This window comes from Diplotaxodon limnothrissa, linkage group LG16, assembly GCF_057381915.1.
Source record: "Diplotaxodon limnothrissa isolate DT_005_m linkage group LG16, D_limnothrissa_male_GT1.1, whole genome shotgun sequence".
In the NCBI taxonomy this organism is placed as follows: domain Eukaryota; kingdom Metazoa; phylum Chordata; class Actinopteri; order Cichliformes; family Cichlidae; genus Diplotaxodon; species Diplotaxodon limnothrissa.
In genome coordinates this window covers 20,317,097-20,334,636 of record NC_140611.1, presented here as the reverse complement: position 1 = coordinate 20,334,636, position 17,540 = coordinate 20,317,097, and the positions used below count along the sequence as shown (strand labels likewise).

Below are 17,540 nucleotides of genomic sequence, written 5' to 3'. Positions count from 1 at the left end.
TTACAAAGGGCGGGAACCATGTGTAGCTCTGCATGTTTTATTTGGCAGACACGGAGCCCAGTTCTGACAAAGGCATTTATGTCTCCTCCCAGAATCAGAAATCAGGGCAAATGTTTTAACAAAAAGTATTTTGAAGCTTTCATTTCTTAATGATACTGCATGTTTTGTAGCATTTATGAACATAAAGCAATCTAGTTAACTTGAGGTGACCAGCTCACACCACTAGTTACATAAAACCTGTGGACAGGTGGCTAAAACGACAGGAGTGTGGACATCAACACAAGATTTTTCATATGTATTCCTGATACAACCCTCAAATAATGACAGTGAGACATTTTTGGAGTTATACAGTGGGCATACTCACCTTCTTTACGCAAAAAACACTTCCAAAGGCAGAAGCAGAGAGACAGAACTAACAGAGCTGCTACTGTAGTGACTGAGATCAGGATGGTGAGCGCCGTCCCGACTGGAAGGGAAAAATACAGAAATCTGATCAGCTGTTTTAATATCTCTATAAATAGATAAACATATAATTCTTCAATTTAATTTTGCTGTTAGTATTTCTGTGACTGTTTGTACCGAAGGGCTGTGCTAAACTGAAAAGTGCCTCTCTGCAGCTATAGACCTGCCCTGATTAAATCTCAGATTTAATTTAGTTACTGTCTGATTCCACTCTTGACCCATTAAACCAAGATAAACCACAGGTCATCAGAAAATGAAATACCTGACAATAGCACACAGTTTACATATGCCAAAGCTTCCAGACCATTAAAAAACACAACAGAGATTTTTTAACCATACTGGTGAAGAATGGGAAAACACTAATTCACTCAGCAACTTTGCTGATTCACTTAAACTGGTGATCACTCCCACTCTCATCCTTATCAGTTAACATGAGGTGCTGAGTAAACTAAGAGGCTCCCTTGACAGCCTGTTAGCTTAGCATAAACACTTGAATAAGGGAGAGTTGCATTGCTGGCATCAACAAATCATCTATGAGCATCTGTAACTTTCTATTTAAGATGCTCTGTCTTCAGTCTGCATGAAAACAGACATGTAGGTAGAGCAAATTATCATTTTATAGGTTGCTTGTGCAATATTGTCTTTAAAAAAAAGGCAAAAATCATACCTTAATCCAGCACTTGAAACAGATGGCATGCATTGTGGAGTTTTTGGGGGGTTTGGGGGCTTATACAGCCATTGTTCTACAGTACCCCTGCTCATCATATCTGAGCTTTCACTTCCAAATTTCTTCCTTTGATTGAGACTTTTAAATAGAGAGACAGTAAGGCCATTATGATAATTCTGAACATTTAGTGAATCCTAGATAGGAAGTAAGTTACTGTTTAATGTTATGTATATTTAAATATTTATAGTATCATAATTCAGGCTTCTCTGGAGAAAAATCTATCTCATACTTTACCTCCTTATTTTATGCTTTTCCCTAAATTTAAACCCCCCAACACAGCAGAAGAGATTCAGTAGTCACTGCAAATTTGCACATGGTCAGAACAGGGTGAACAATCCAACCACAGTCCTGGAGGGCTAACAGCACTCCACAATGAGCTATATTTGAATGCATTTTTAATTTTTATGGGCACCTCATATTCATGGCTCTGCTTTAATGAGTTGCAAGGCATCGTGCAGAGACTCCTGTGGTTACTGGAAGCCATGAGAAGGAGACGGTGCTGGCTAGTGGATCAGGAAGCAGGCCAGCTGTGTTATCAATCGTGGTCAAGCGAGAAAGGGCAGTGGTCTGTATGACTATCTACTAACAAGTTCCACCGCATCAGCCAAGGACACTGCCTCTGTGCTCAGCAGAGCATAATATTAATGCACAGGGTCCATGGGTTGAAAATTGAAACACTGCTCAGAAGATCCATGAGGAAGCTTAAAAAAGCCATTTTGATTTGACCCTTGAGGTTTCATCTTTTAATGCAGTATCGAATTCTTGGATTTTGTGCTAAAGTATGGTATCCAGCTGACTGTAGTTTCATTTTCATGAAGGTAAGAGTGGTATTGAAATGTTCATTTCACCATGTTATGAAGTGAAGATTGCCTTTATGCAAAAAATTGAAAAGGCTAACAGACCTACATAAGATGAGGATGGGTCTGCAAGTATGGGAACTAGTGCAATGCAGTTTATGGGTGTCTTTTAGAGAACATTTAAAAACTATTTCTACTATCTTTTTCATCCTGGGTTGTAGTATTGCCTGCAGAAAGACATTTTAAGTTTGTAACATAACGTAGCTCAGGGCAAAAAAAGCTCAGCCGCTGAGATCTTCAAAGAAGAAGGATTAGTAACACTAACTTACTCTTAGTGTTCATTGATACAGCAATTGGTGACTCAAGCCCTTTGTGGTGCACCAAGCATTTGACCGACACGTCTTTAAGCAACCCAGACTGGACAGTCAGCGTACTGATCACTAGAGTGGTCCCATCATCTTGCGGTAGCTGCTTTGTCACAGGTGGGTGCATGGTGCGGTTGTCTCTCTCCACATTCCACACAATCTCTGCCGGCGGCCTTGAAACAGAGGTGCAGTTTGCCTCGATCACCCCTGGAGAAGTGGTTTTGTAGCTCACCTGAGGTTTTGGCAGCACTGCGAATAATAAATTTACACAAATCCAAGTTTATTGCAATAAACCTTTCTGTTGCTTCAATAAAAATAAAAGCAGTCAGTGAAATATGAAAAGCATGCTGTGGTAAATCAATCATGTGTCAGATTACTTTAATCTATAAATTGGTCCATTGTTTTAGTTTCCATCATCTAAGTGTGCTAATTTAAATTTCTAAAATCATATCTAATAAAACCCTTAAAGCCTTTCGGTTCGTTCAGCTAAGATATGCGAATTCCTGCACTCCTTAGATCCATAAGTAAATATCTGGCTGTTTTCAATTCTCTGTTCTCTGGGCTGAGAAAGGAATGTGATACACTGGAACTCAGAACATTTCTGTTGGCAAGAAAACATTTAGCCACAGATATCTGGCATTCAGAGTTTCAGCAATTTCTGCAAATTCTACGTGATAAACTTCACCCATCAACAGCCTTAGAGGGTGGTTCAAATCTGAGATCAATCTGACAACAATCCAAACCATAATAATGCCTTCGTGTTGCATAGCTTGGAATGACTGTGGCTTTTATTTAAAATGTAATGCTCGTGTGTCCTAAACAGCAAATGTATTACGAGGAAGTACATTTTTGTCCCCGTTCATTACTATGTAGTTACCTATTACAATGGCACAAATATATACATAAAAACAATCAAAGTATTGTAATTGCTTTTTCCCTCATGGTGGCGATTACTTTTGAGATTTGTAGTAAGTTAAGAGATTTATATATTACCTAATGTATACTGTGCCAAGCCTGGTGTTACAACTTAAATAAACCACAAACTGTGACATAAAAAAGCTGAAAATGTATAATTTCATGCAGAAATTTAATGCAGCCGTGAAGATGTGAACTCAGTGACCGCTTCACTTGTAGTATGAAAAATCTTCTTTAGAGCTTTTAAATCACGTTACACATTTCTCCATTCCATGTTTTTCACACTCTAGTTTAACTAACCCTGCTGGTCTGCTTTCAGGAGGATAACGCACAAAGATTAAATCATTTTTTTAACATGGCAGTGAGTTCGCTGTACTAAAAAGGCCTCCACAGTCACCAGATTTCAATCCAAAAAAGCAGCACTGAGATTTGGTGGAACAGGAGATTCACATCATGGATGTTCAAATGACGAATCTGCAGCAACTGTGTGATACCGCCATGTCAATATGGACCTTAATCTTAGAGAAATGATTACAGCACCTTGTTAAATATATACCATGAAGAATTACCATGAAGTCAGATCTAAAGGCAAAGGGAGTCTGGCCTAGTACCATGTTTTTTATTAATGTAATTAAGAATACTTGTAATAGCAAAGATAATGTAAATGTGTCTGCATGGGCTATAATTGCTGTTGAACAGTATTTCTGAAAGTGGGAGAAAAGAAGGCCATATTATGTCACACCCAAAGTGGAATGAAGTTAGAAGCCTGTTGGCAACAATAAGCATTAAGAATAAAACATTAATGCTAATCATGCTTCAGCACCCAGAACGCCTACTGTCCTGTACAGTTCAGTTTCAGACAAAAGCACGTGTGTTTCTTGAGATAATTGTGAGAGCAAGGGAATGGGAGAAAAGTGGAAAAGCAAATGAGCATAAAGAGAGAGAGAGAAACAAAGCACAGAGGGAATCACTGTCTGCCGCAAACACTGACAGAGTCATGCATCAGGACCTCGTTCCCTGCCTCCATCGTTCTTCCGAATGGTCCATTCTTTGCACGGACACACTCCTGTTCTGTTCTGAGTTTGTGTGTTAACAACAGTCTACTCTTGTGATATCATAAAATTGTGCATAGGGCAAAATCTGGGAGAAAAGATGCACATTCCTATCTGAATCCCAGGGGGTACCTGTCTATCCTGCCAAAAATGTCCAAGTTAAATCGTCTCCTAGTTGCACTAAAGCCTGCCTGCTTTATTTTTCTCTCGGCTTTTAGCTCCAACTATTTTCTTCGTTCCATGCGAAAGTGACACTATTTTACAAAAACACAGCCTCAAAAAACTGAAGACTTTTGAAGTATCAGCCGCACTAACAACAAATAAAATCATAGCTCTGTGGGAGGTAGGGAACCTTGATTAGGTCCGCTGGCCCAGAGCAAACTATGTCAATTTGATGTACTGCTTTGGAAATTTGGCGTGAAATTCTGGGCGTAATTTGGTTCAGCGTGCCTCGATTAAGACTCCTAATGACTTTATTGGTCGCCTGACATTTCAACTAGTGCCACCAACAAGCCAAATCTTCCACTTGTCCAGGGCTTAATTTAATCTCAGAACAGCTCAATCACTTCCAGTTAAATTCTAGGGCCAAAGGGTAGGTTTAAGCATTTTACAAAGCAAATATGAGACTGTAATAGTCTGAATTAACTAAATCAAGTGAGTATCTTACCAATCACAGTCGATTTGGTACAGTCTGTTTCCTTGCTGAGTTCGCAGGGGAGGGATCTGCTGACAAGTGGACTTGTCAGGACAAAACACCAGCAGTAAAACTGCACGATTACCACAAAGCAATTTATTATTGCTATGTTAAAGCCTCAGTTTGACTTTGGCCAAACAAGAATTTCGCTTTTTATACTAACATAATTAATGTGAACAGTAAAATGTCATGGGAATACTTTATAACAGTACCCAAACAATTTACCAGATATGGGATAAACTACACTATACTACTTCAAGACAAATATCTTACATTGCACTGTCTGGCATTGTCCATCGACAATGCCAGACAGTGACATAGACTGCCCAGTGTTAACAGCAACAGTTATTCAATTTAAGCGTAGTTATAAGATTTTACTGCTAAGGACAACTGTTCATTGTTACTACTATGACCTCAAAGAAGGTCAAAGAAGGAAGAAGTGCCTCAAACTGTGAACACAGCTTCCAGAAATGCTGATTAGTTTAGCCCCAAAGACACTTATAAATGTTTATTATAACAAAATTAGGTTTGCAGAGTTACATCCAAACAAGCCACAACACTGCTGGATAGATTGACGCTTGGTTAAATGATACTTTAGCGGAGCTGTGATGTACAGTGCCGTGCCTGGAGAGAACCAAACACAGCAAAACAGCACAGACGCCTAATGTAACTGCAGAGCACGGTGGTGCAGGGGTGATGATTTGGGCTGAGCACCTTGTAGTCATTAAGTTGACCACAAACTACTCTGTATGCCAAAGTAATCTTCAATCAAATGTGAGACCATCTGTCTAAAAACGAACGCTTGGTAAGGCTGGACAATGATGTGAGAATCTGATAAATTCATATTATTGCTCGTAAAGATGGCGCTACGAGTTCTTATCAATTAGTTTTGCACAGAATCATGTGAAAATTTTCTTTTTTGCATGACAAAACAATAATGCAAATTCACCAGCAGTGTTTATTACCTTTGTGCAGAAACAGGCTAGATGTTTCTGTTTACATTTTATCTGGTGAGCTAGCTACAAAATTAGCATTTAACTAATTTTGTAAGATAACTTTGCAAATATTACACAGACTTGCTTATTTTTTGCATATTGTTAAAAAATTATGTTTTCAACAGTACAGAGACTGTTCTTTTACTCCCTCTGATTTGTGCTAACTAGGCACTTGGTGTGAGCAGATTACACAATTAATGACTATAGCAATTAGCAATTTTATTTTATTTTCAAAACTTTATTTTAAGAAACTTTTAAACTGTGCTTCATTTCTGATTTATGGTAAGTTTATTGTACATAAGATGTCTCAGGGTTTGTACAAATACTGAGTTCTTGTGTGGATTATCCTTTTACAATACTGAACCACAACAGCATCACCAGTAATAGCCCACTGTGAAAACAGGTGTTTACCGTAGGTGGAGAGACAAACTGTGGAGGTCTTCGGCCCATCAGAACGTGTTTCATAGATGCAAGTGTAACAGCCTTCGTCCTGGATGGCAACAGGCTGGATGGTAAGCTGACTGTCAGACAGGGAGGAAGTGAGCCAGACTCTCCCCTGGTAGGGTGGCTCGATCATGGGGTCGCTCCGTTTTGCAAAGGAGGCTACATCCGTGGATTCTCCTTGAGCAGAAATGTGCCTCCACATTATCTGTTGAACTTTTTCTGGCAAACCATAGGAGCATAAAAGGGAAACCTTTTTGCCGCTAACTGCTGTTTTGTTACCATCAACGGTGACTTGAGCTGGAGATTTAAAAAGAGAAAAAAACACTAGTCAGTGAAAGAATGATGGATGAGAAGATAAGATAAAGAAAAGAAAAAGGCAGATAAAGGGTGCAAACAGGACAATGTTAATATTCAGAAATATGAGACGCCCAAACAGAAACCAGTCACTGGAATCCACACCAGCTGTTTTTGGTTAGAGCCCTCCTCCCACTGCTCCACGGCTCTTTATTAACATGACTGGCTGAGTTTCAACATACTCATCAACTCTTGTTCAGAGGTGAGCAGTGGTTAGGGACATCAGTATTCACATATTTTCAGTGTTAACGGTCGGGTGCAAAGGGCAGGCATCCAAAATCAGTTAAGAAATGGTGCACCACTGAGGACAGAAATGATGGAAACTCCATTCAGCTGACTGGCTTTTATGATTCTCGTGTGGCGTCTCAATTTCAATCTTTGTTATTTCTCAAATATACCAGCAGCTATTGTAGCACATCTCACATTTTCTCATTCAAAAACAGACGACACTGATGATACTAATGGTGTATCAACCAGTTGACAGGCCATTTTACTTCCGCTTCAGAACAATTGAGCTCTTCAGTTTGACCCTGTGAATGACATCTGCCTCCTTCCTTGTGTCAAGGGGATCATTACTCAAACTGGCTTCTAGAGCAGGTCTTCCCAACTAGTTCGCAGCCATTCTTACTATGCCATAGAAGATTTTCACTGTGGTTTAAATACAAGAGACCTGCATGTTTAGTGTGCTTTTGTTTGAAAAAAAAAAAAGACATTTTGAACTTTCACCCATGCAAAGCCTGTAGGTCAGCTTGCATTACAATTCATTCATTTTTTGTTCAGTTATGGCTGTGCAGACTGATACTCACTTTACATTCAGTGCAATAACAGCATCATATAAACTTTTATTTTTAGCCATTTTATGGAGCAGAAGACATTACGTTGATTACAGGAATCTGAGAAGAATGCACTGAAGTCCACCAGAGGTCTCTGAACTGAGCCAGAAACACTGCTGTAAAGGATCAGTACCTTAATCCATACAGGCAAGCTACTCATTCTGTCCTGTAACAGATTGGTACAGCTTCAGAAATGTGTACAAGCACACAGGATTTACCTAAACTATAACATACTGCTGTTGCACCAAGATCATTAATGTTAATCTGTTATCATTAATGGGCTTACTCACAAGTCACTGTGAGACACGTCGATCCCTGCTTTGAACCAGTAGGGTGCAGGTCAAATATGCAAGTGTAGCAGCCTTCATCACGGAAGCCCACCCTGCGAATGATGATAGACGAGGTGTCCTTCGCAGACGACGGGGCGAGTTCCACATGCTGCTGTCCGCTCACACTCTCCCTGTTGCCAGGCTGGTAGGTCAGCAGGGTCTTGTTCTGGACATCTAGCCAACGCACCTGTCTCAGGGATTCACCTCGCTCCTTTGAAAGACTGCAGGTCAGAGTGAAAGGCTTCTCCACCGGTGCTTCCAGATGCTGGGTTGCTGTTACTCTAGCTGGAACAACCACCAGAGAAAATCATAAGCTGATGTACAGAACATCCTCACTTTAGCTTTTTCCTTATGCTATAAGCGTGGTTTGGCACACTCACCTTGTAGGCGTCCTGCCATAAGCAAGAGTGAACACAGCTGCAGACAGGAGGCCTGGATCATCATCTTCTTCACTGCTCATTCAACAGAGAGAAAACGAGAGTTACTGAGATTTAACAAATGATTATAGTCTGCTCCTGTGTGAATATACCCTCTCTTATAATTAAAAAAAAAGAAGATGATCCAGTGATGCAGAATGAAGGCTGAAAAGGCAAACTCACTTTATCTTACTCAGAAAGCCAGTTAAACTGCTGTATTCAACAATGTACATTTTTTTACAGAGATTTTACTCCATAAAGCATTTAGTGCAGTTCAAAATATTTCTATACATCTATAAATTAAGTGCGCAAAGACTTTCAGATGATACCCTGAGTAAGTCGCAAAGTTATCACAGTAGAGATGATTAAACCGATTCAGGGTTGGATTTAAGCCTAACGGCTCAAACTCCAAATTAAATACAACTGTAGATAATTGCACGTCAAAGAAATTAGTGATTATAAGTGTTGTACTACTTTGCTGAAATCAGATCACCTGTTGTTAACCAAGTGAATGAAACAAAATTCCTTTAAAAGATTAATAAATCAAAAGCCCTATCATATACAAATTATAGACCCATGAGACTAAATCACTCACCTTTGTATGCCAAAAAGCCAAGCAGTTTAAAATCTTCTACCTCTGCAACATCTCGCTCATCCTTATGATTTGTCAGTCTCGGGAAACTTCACTCTAGAAAAGGATAGAGACCGTTTTTACTCATCCAACTCTTTTCCACTGTGCGCACATCAAACTCCGCCGTGAACACCAGCCGGCCAACAACGGACTGCGGTGAGGCGCCCACAACAGGCTGAACCACATAGCTCATGTTTTGCGCTCACAACGCCCTCTGGAGGGACTTTGTGTGCATTTCTGGTTTCACAAAGCCTGCAATCAACCATGGACTGCAGGACGCAGCTGACAAGTGTTTCATTTTGATGTCAAGTACACATTATAATAAATTAGAAGTTTGAGTAAAACATATTAATTTAAGGCTTTCATTGGAACTTTGGGTAAAACCTCATAGGATGACATCAGAAAACATAACAATTTTTCAAACTACTCCAAGGCTGAGACGAGTGAATGTAATACAAATACTAAATACATAAATCTTATTCATTAAACTGCTTCCTTTAGGGGCCTCCAGTGTCCTCCATCTCACCCTATCCCGAAGATCCTCCTGTGTCGCATCCCTCTGCATGTCCTCCTTCAAAACTTCTATTGACTTCGCTGAGATCTTCTTCTTCGTCTCCTGCCTGTCAACTCCATCTACAGTTAGCATACTTTTCCCAGTATTTCCACTATCCCTCCACTGCACACGTCCAACCCAAAACCATCCCAGTCTTGCCTCTCTAAATTTGTCCCCAGGTATTAAAAAGTGAATGAATGATTAAATAAATGATATTTATAAATAATTCGCAATTTATTTAAAAACAATGAAAACAATTTAACGCTATGGTTGAATACATTTTTTATTAACTTTATTGAAGTAAAGAAAAGTAAGAAGTGCGTTTTTGTTGCGCTTATTTTTTTACGTCTACGTTTTTACATATGGAAAAAACAACAATTGTAAAATAAATTACATTTCTGATAAATGTAAATAATATAGCCACGTTCACGGTTTGCTACAAAATGAAAACCATACTTTCTGGCGAAATTTATTTTTTGTTTTTGACGTCATAACTGTGAGACGGAAGTGTATTTGCAGGAGTCATCTCGGTGACGTCCCTTCGCGGGCAGTTGCTTTAAGATAACAGTTTAATAACAGTTGCTCCAAATATGCGCTTCTTAACGACATAACGAATAATTTGCATTCAGATCGGAGAGTTTCTATCATGTCAGCGTGAACGGAAGCTGTGCTCGACCCAGTTACACATGCTCAGTTAGTTTTCGACGCACTAAACTGTCATCATGTCGTTTCTAGTGGACTCAGTCATTATGTTCACCTCACAGGTAATGCTGAGCTGGAAGAGTCGACTGGTAGTAACTCGTGTTTAACTTCGTACACCCGGACATGCAGTGACAGGTCTAAGCTTTGACTCTCAAGTGTATCCTCCCAATATCACACCGAAAACGCATTTTGAAGACTGTTAGCTTGGTGCTAGTTTACAGATGTTACAGACCTTGCTAAATATCGAGTTGTGGTTGTAAATAACTTCATTTAACAGAAGAATAACAACAACTTACAAGTTGTCTTACCTAAGCAAAAGCGCCTTTACTAAAATGTAAGCTTTGAGAGTACAATTTGAGAGAATGTTTACATCCCTTGAGTACTTTAATGTGTACTTTAATACATGGTGATTTTAACAAAAGAACATTCAGGCTGTTTCCTAGTGAATTGCGAGGATAGAAATACAGTAGGTTTGCTGTGCAGGAGAACTTGTGGATTATGTAGTTTCACACTCTACAAGTAGGTTTAGCTGAGTTTCGTCAGCTTCACACTTGTGAATGTTGGATTTGCTTGTTGCAGAATGAATGCTTGTTTTGTAAGGTGGGTGGAAATCCATGACCGATGTTGTGCCAAAAACTGATTTCCAATGTTTCCATGTGTTTTTTAAGTGTAATGTCTTTACTTATATTTGTAAATTGACTTTAGTGAACAGGATTTGTAAAGGGTTTATATAGAAACTTTAAAAATTACCAGTTTTTCAAGTATCTTCATAACTCTGTGTTATTGTACCTACATTATAACCAAGCCAGTCCCTTTTGGACACTTGAAATATGTTTCCTGAACTATTGTTATATATGTTGTAATTTCTGCTGTCCTCTTGGTCAGATTACTCTTTTTTTTAAGTGTTTTTTTTTTTCTTACTTGATAAATAAAGGATTTATAAAAGTCACTGCCAAAACCTGATTTTGGCTTGTGACAGGAATGTTGAGGCTCAGGATGACTTGGCATATAAAAACAGTTTTTGGCAGACGATCACTTTTTGGCACAACACCTGATTGCAAATAGGTGATAAGCATTTTTGGTGTAGGGCTGCAAATTGGGAAAGAGAACTTGAACTGCCATTGATCCCAGTGATCCTACAGCTTACTGGACATTTTCATAGCCAGTAAGCTGTGATAATGTGAGAATTAGCTAGTGAACGGGCACCTATACCAGAAACCTGAAGCTGAAGACATGCTTTCGTATTTAACTTAAGCACATATTTATTCGAACAAATCCATCAAACTATCTCTAGCTCTGATAAGCTGAAATTTGATGGTATGCACATACCTCCCACTTTATTCCACACAGGTTCTGTTCTTTGGTTTCGGCTGGTTGTTCTTTATGCGGCAGCTGTTCAAAGACTATGAGGTACAGTGTCTTTACTTACAAATTATCACCAGGATGGATAATAATAAATCTAATAAGAAAAATGTAAGCGTTTAGGTTGCGTTGTAATTAATTAAATGTGTTTTTGTTTGTGTGCAGGTGCGGCACTATGTTGTCCAGGTGGTTTTCTCTGTCACCTTTGCTTTTTCATGCACGATGTTTGAGCTCATTATCTTTGAGATTCTGGGTGCCTTAAGCAGCAGGTTGGTGTATTTTCTGTGAGATTTTAGTGTGTTTTGTTGCTTACAGTCAATGAAAGACGTGAGCCTTTATGTGTTTGCAACAGTTCCAGGTATTTCCACTGGAAGCTGAATCTCTACGTGATTCTGCTGGTTCTAATCTTTGTGGTGCCTTTCTACATTGGTTATTTTGTTGTCAGCAACATCCGCCTATGTAAGTTCGCCACTTTTGCCCACTAAAAAAAATCAGATTTTATCACTTAAAGTTTTTTAAACTGTTTGACATCTCTCGGAGCAGTGCAGAGACAGCGGCTTCTTTTTGCCTGTATGGTGTGGTTTACCTTCATGTATTTCTTCTGGAAGTTGGGAGATCCATTCCCCATCTTGAGCCCGAAACATGGTGAGTGCACATAGCTCACTTTATTAACCACCAGTCACTTTTATGTTCTCACACTACATAGAGTATTTCAAACATTATAATTTTTTTTTAAAATACAGAGGTCCCATCTCTAATATTGTACTTTGGAAAGAGTGTTGAAGGGCAAGCGAAGAGTTGTGATGCTTCAGTCTGATGCTTTGTGGGGGGGGGTTGTGTTAGGGATTTTATCCATTGAGCAGCTAATCAGTCGTGTTGGTGTGATCGGAGTCACTCTCATGGCTCTGCTGTCTGGGTTTGGTGCCGTCAACTGTCCCTACACCTACATGTCCTACTTCCTCAGGTAAGCTCCACTGTGAGTGTATTCTGACAACACTTTCAGCTATGCTATGTGAAACAGAAAGTATATTTTTAGCAGGGCTTAAAATGAGGTAAATACAACTTCTGTTAAACAACAGCATATGATGCATTACACAGTGTCATGATTTATTTAACAAAGATGGATGAATCCAGAAGCAGCGTTTGAAAAACTAAGCCCACCCTTACTTCTTCCATAGGAATTAAGAGGGAAAGTAACAGCCAGGTGCTGATAATCAAATGCATTTGATTAAGCGATCATTAGCAGATCAGTTTGCCGGTCTGGAGCATTCGGGTGTGTATTAAAACAGTGCCAAGGAGGAAAGATATCTGCAGTGATCTTACAGTAACAATGGTCACTGCCTGTCAATCTGGGAAGGCTTATATAGCTGTCATTTACAGCAAGAAACATTACTCATAAACGGAAGACATTTAAGACAGCTGCCAATCGTTCCAGAAGTAAACATCCCAACAAAGTCACCTCAAGGTCAGACTGTGCGACGCTCAGAGAAACTAAAAACACCAAGAGCTATATCTCAGATTCTACTGAAGAATTGTGGTTGGTTTGGAGGGTTTTCAGAAAGCCACTTTGCTCTAAAAGGAACGTGGCAGCATGAGTTTGGTTTGTATGTGAAGAAACCACAAGACATCTTTGGAGTGGAGATGTTTGGTCATATTGAACAGTGTCATGTGTAGCAGAAACTAAACAGAGCATATTAGCACAAACGCCTCATACTCATACTCAGCATAGGAGACCCACTCCCCGTCTATCAGTCTCACAAACGTGTGGGATTGATAAACTGGGAAACGGTTAACTGAGGTTATTGCTGTTAAAATGGTTTCACAAGCTGTTGCATCATGGTGTATACTTAGTTTTTCACACTGCTTCTATGTTTTTGTCTTAGTTTTGTGAAATAGTGACACAGTGTAACATGTCACATCATGGTTTGTTCTTAAATAATTTTAGAGCCTGCTAGCCAGACGGCTTTATTATTATAATATCCTGATAATTGAAATAGGCTGTACATTCTTTTTACCATGACTGTAATCATGCATTATATTAATCTGAGTCTCACTGATTATCATACTGACTTTTATCTTTTTTTCATGGCAGAACTCAAACAAAGGATGACACTGCCTTTATGCTTTGTGCTTTTGTTGCGTTCATAGAAATGTAACAGACAGTGACATCCTTGCTCTGGAGAGACGGCTGCTTCAGACTATGGACATGATTGTCAGCAAAAAGAAACGGTAAGAAAAGACTTTTTGTTTTTTCTTAAACTACAAAAACATATTTGTGTCGCATTTCATAGATTTTTTTTTTTTTTTAAACTATTTTTAAAGAATTGCTATGACCCGGAGGCAGATGTACCAGCGTGGGGAAGACCAGAACAAACAGACAGGATTCTGGGGCATGATCAAGAGTGTCACCTCGACACAAACGGGCAGTGAAAGTATCCTTTATGCCTATAATGAATAAAACTTGACACACGGGGTTGCCACAGCAGTTTTACGTGGTGCAACATGACGGGATTTGTAACTTATTTGAAGCCTAATTTCTGTGATTTTTCAGCTGTTACTGAATATCTCCATTTTAAGTGGGCTTAAATATTTGTAGTCATCCTTGACTTCTTTCTCCAGACCTCTCTCTGGTCCAGCAGGAGGTTGACGCTCTTGAGGAGTTGAGTCGGCAGCTTTTTCTTGAGACCGTAGACCTCCAAGCCACTAAGGTAACAAGTGTGCATGTGTGATCACACGCACACTTTGCTGTGGACTTTGGAGACCTTCTCTAATTTATTTTATATATTTTTAAAATTCCTCATCTATAACAAGTTGAACATCCCATCTCAGTTGTGATTTCTGTTCTTTTGATTAGAACCCAACCGATTTATCAGTGGGCCACTAGTATGATCTGATACTAGCTATTTGCTGGTGTATCTGTATTGGCACTTGCAACAGCTGATTGACTGACTATACAAGAGAGGAGAAACACCCTTCAATCTTGCTACAACTGTTGATGCTGCATAGTTTGCCCACCAGAGGGCACTCTCCAACCACTCTGGTGGGAGCATGCATATTGGGAACTGATCTGGGCAGAGTTGGGCAAAACTTGAGCAAGTAAATTAATAACTACCCATAACAAATGGAGTCAGTGAGTCTGCCAATGTATTGGAATATCTTATTTTTTACATCAGCAAATATCTGTCTGAAATATTAGCTGGACTCTTGCTGAAACCAGGTCCAGTATTCAGGTCCCTTTTCACTCTTGCTTATTCTTCAGTAAGTATCAAGTAAAGAATTCAGGTCATGTTATGACTTAATAGCTGTTCAGCTTTCATCATCATTACTCTGTTAAGCTTAGTTATTGATCTGTAACATATCAGGGTCCTTATAACATATGCACTAGCATGAGTCCCTAGCATGATGTGAACCATTTACATTGCCTGTCCACCATATAGAGGATTACACCACTACTCCTTGTAAAATGCTGATTCTAAAATGTTAATAACGTGGCAAGTGTGGTTGTTATTTTTGTGATTTAAGCAGGTAAGGTTTAGTCTGAAGCACAAAGCGACATGCATGCCTGTGTTTTCCATAGAAACCATTGTTTAATTGAATGTTTTGATTAAATCCAAGAGGACTCTGACACCATAACAGCACATCCTGCCTTTATAGACACATTTATTTATACACACTACGCCCTTTTCTTGTATGTAGGGTAAATGATTTGCAAATTTTTTAACACCACCTTTCTTTATCTGCAGGAGCGAATTGAGTACTCAAAGACATTCCAGGGAAAATACTTTAACTTCCTTGGCTACTTCTTTTCCATCTACTGTGTGTGGAAAATCTTCATGGTGAGAATATTCACATAATGTACTCTGGCTTTGTTTTTGTTTTTTTCCATTCATAATGACATACATAGTTTTGGTTACATAGTAAGTGTCACTGTGTATCTTTATTGCACTAGATGTAATAAAATGTTATTCTTCTTGTAATCATAGGCCACTATAAACATAGTGTTTGATAGAGTGGGAAAGACGGATCCAGTGACGAGGGGCATTGAAATTACGGTGAACTACCTGGGCATTCAGTTTGATGTGAGACACACACCCATGCACTCACAAACACAAAGCTGTGTTTCGATTAGTTCATAAGACTCGACCCAAACATAAACAATACTTGTCTTACCTTAATGTTTAAAAATGAATTTTTTTTACTGAAATTTCATGTTATGGGGCCTTTTTTTGTTCTCCAGACACGTCTCCATAATTTAGCTGTGTAAATATGTCCCCATAACATGAGTAATACACAAGACCTGCAGCAATGTCATATGTCATGTAGACTTGTTTTCTGCAAGAACTCTGATCATGCTCATTATTTTTTTGAGTTCTCACAGTTCACAATTAAAGATCCTTGGAGTCACTTTTGAATTTAAATGAATAAATGGCTACAAAATAAAATCTTTTATTGGTTTTTGCCTGCACTATTTCTCACGCCACTGTTTTTCTTATTGATTTTTTGTCTTTCTCACTTTTCAGGTCAAGTTTTGGTCCCAACACATTTCTTTCATCTTGGTGGGAATAATCATCGTCACGTCGATACGTGGCTTACTCATCACCCTCACCAAGGTAAAGCTGTCACTTCATAAGGTCTTTTTAGGCAGTTCATCTTGATCCTCATGATCAGTTTAATGAAACATTTTCTGCTGCTTATTTTTAGTTTTTCTACGCAATATCAAGCAGCAAGTCTTCCAATGTCATTGTGCTTGTCCTCGCTCAGATCATGGTGAGTGTGTCTGCCTTACGCCTATGTTTTTAAGAAAACCTGCAGCCTACAAATGACCGTGAATCTGAATCTTTGTTGTCATCGTAGCAATGAAACTGAGGCGCAATTCTCTCTGTGCAAAAAAGAAAAAAATCCACACAGTTCCTCAATAAAATGTAAAAATTAAATTAAAAATATATAGAAAAATATGTCTATAAACATCAAACACAATTGTTTCCATGTTGCACTAGCCTCCACTTGCCGGTGTTGATTTAAATACCAGCAATAACCTGTGGTTGTAAACATGAGACTGAGTTGTAAGATTGTAAACATTGCATAACAAGTTATACTGAATCAAATTGTCTGTAACTGTAATTTGGCAATCAGACGTTTCTGTGCATCTCAATCCAATAGGGGATGTATTTCGTGTCATCTGTGCTGCTGATGCGTATGAGCATGCCATTGGAGTATCGCTCCATTGTGACAGAGGTTCTGGGAGAGCTGCAGTTCAACTTCTATCACCGCTGGTTTGATGTCATCTTCCTGGTCAGCGCTTTGTCCAGCATCCTCTTCCTTTATCTGGCCCACAAGCAGGCACCAGAAAAACACATGGCACTCTGATCTCCTGAAGTACATCACCTCTCTTTGGACTCGTGATGCATGGGCTAACTTTTAAATTTGGAATTTAGAGATATCCAAAATTACATTATTTTATATGTATATGTTGGACATATTTACCTGGACTGCCTTTTCCTGAATCAGGAATGGTGGATTTTGAGGAATAAGTTTTGGGGACCTTTTGGGGCTAAGAGAACAACTTTGAACTTGGACCCTCTTGAAATTAAAGTATTTACAGAACATTATTATTAGGTTTTTTTGATTTTCTATTTGAAAATACAAACACTGTTTCATTTGTTTACTACATTCTTTTCTTTCTTCATTGTCATGATTGGAGCTGACCTGGGGCCTGTTCACCATATGTCAGTCAACGTTTCAGCTGGATGAAATTGTAAATGGTTTGGTTTAAGGCCACATTTTTCACCATCTTGGATTATTTGCCACAGCAGCATACTAAGACCACACCTACTCCTTTTACTTTATTGTAAATTACCATCCATCGATTATGCATATACCATATTCAGGGTCGCTGCAGGCTATGCCAG

At 39.0% G+C, this 17,540-nt stretch overlaps 2 protein-coding genes across 2 annotated transcripts; one reads left to right on the top strand and one right to left on the bottom strand.

The window, feature by feature from the left end:
• Window positions 1-222: 222 nt before the first annotated feature.
• LOC146616077 (OX-2 membrane glycoprotein) lies at window positions 223-8,411 on the bottom strand. The gene is made up of 6 exons (XM_085374278.1): window positions 8,348-8,411; window positions 7,929-8,252; window positions 6,419-6,748; window positions 2,316-2,600; window positions 365-466; window positions 223-251 (listed from the first exon to the last, which is right to left on the bottom strand). Exons 1-6 carry the CDS (start codon window positions 8,409-8,411, stop codon window positions 223-225), a joined length of 1,134 nt encoding a protein of 377 aa, XP_085230404.1.
• Window positions 8,412-10,094: 1,683 nt separating this feature from the next.
• Window positions 10,095-17,228, top strand: gphra (golgi pH regulator A). The gene is made up of 14 exons (XM_085374009.1): window positions 10,095-10,331; window positions 11,620-11,679; window positions 11,797-11,900; window positions 11,984-12,090; window positions 12,175-12,276; window positions 12,475-12,595; window positions 13,780-13,860; window positions 13,954-14,063; window positions 14,251-14,339; window positions 15,375-15,467; window positions 15,615-15,710; window positions 16,152-16,241; window positions 16,333-16,398; window positions 16,792-17,228. Exons 1-14 carry the CDS (start codon window positions 10,290-10,292, stop codon window positions 16,996-16,998), a joined length of 1,368 nt encoding a protein of 455 aa, XP_085230135.1. The 5' UTR covers window positions 10,095-10,289; the 3' UTR covers window positions 16,999-17,228.
• The last annotated feature ends 312 nt before the right edge of the window (window positions 17,229-17,540 follow it).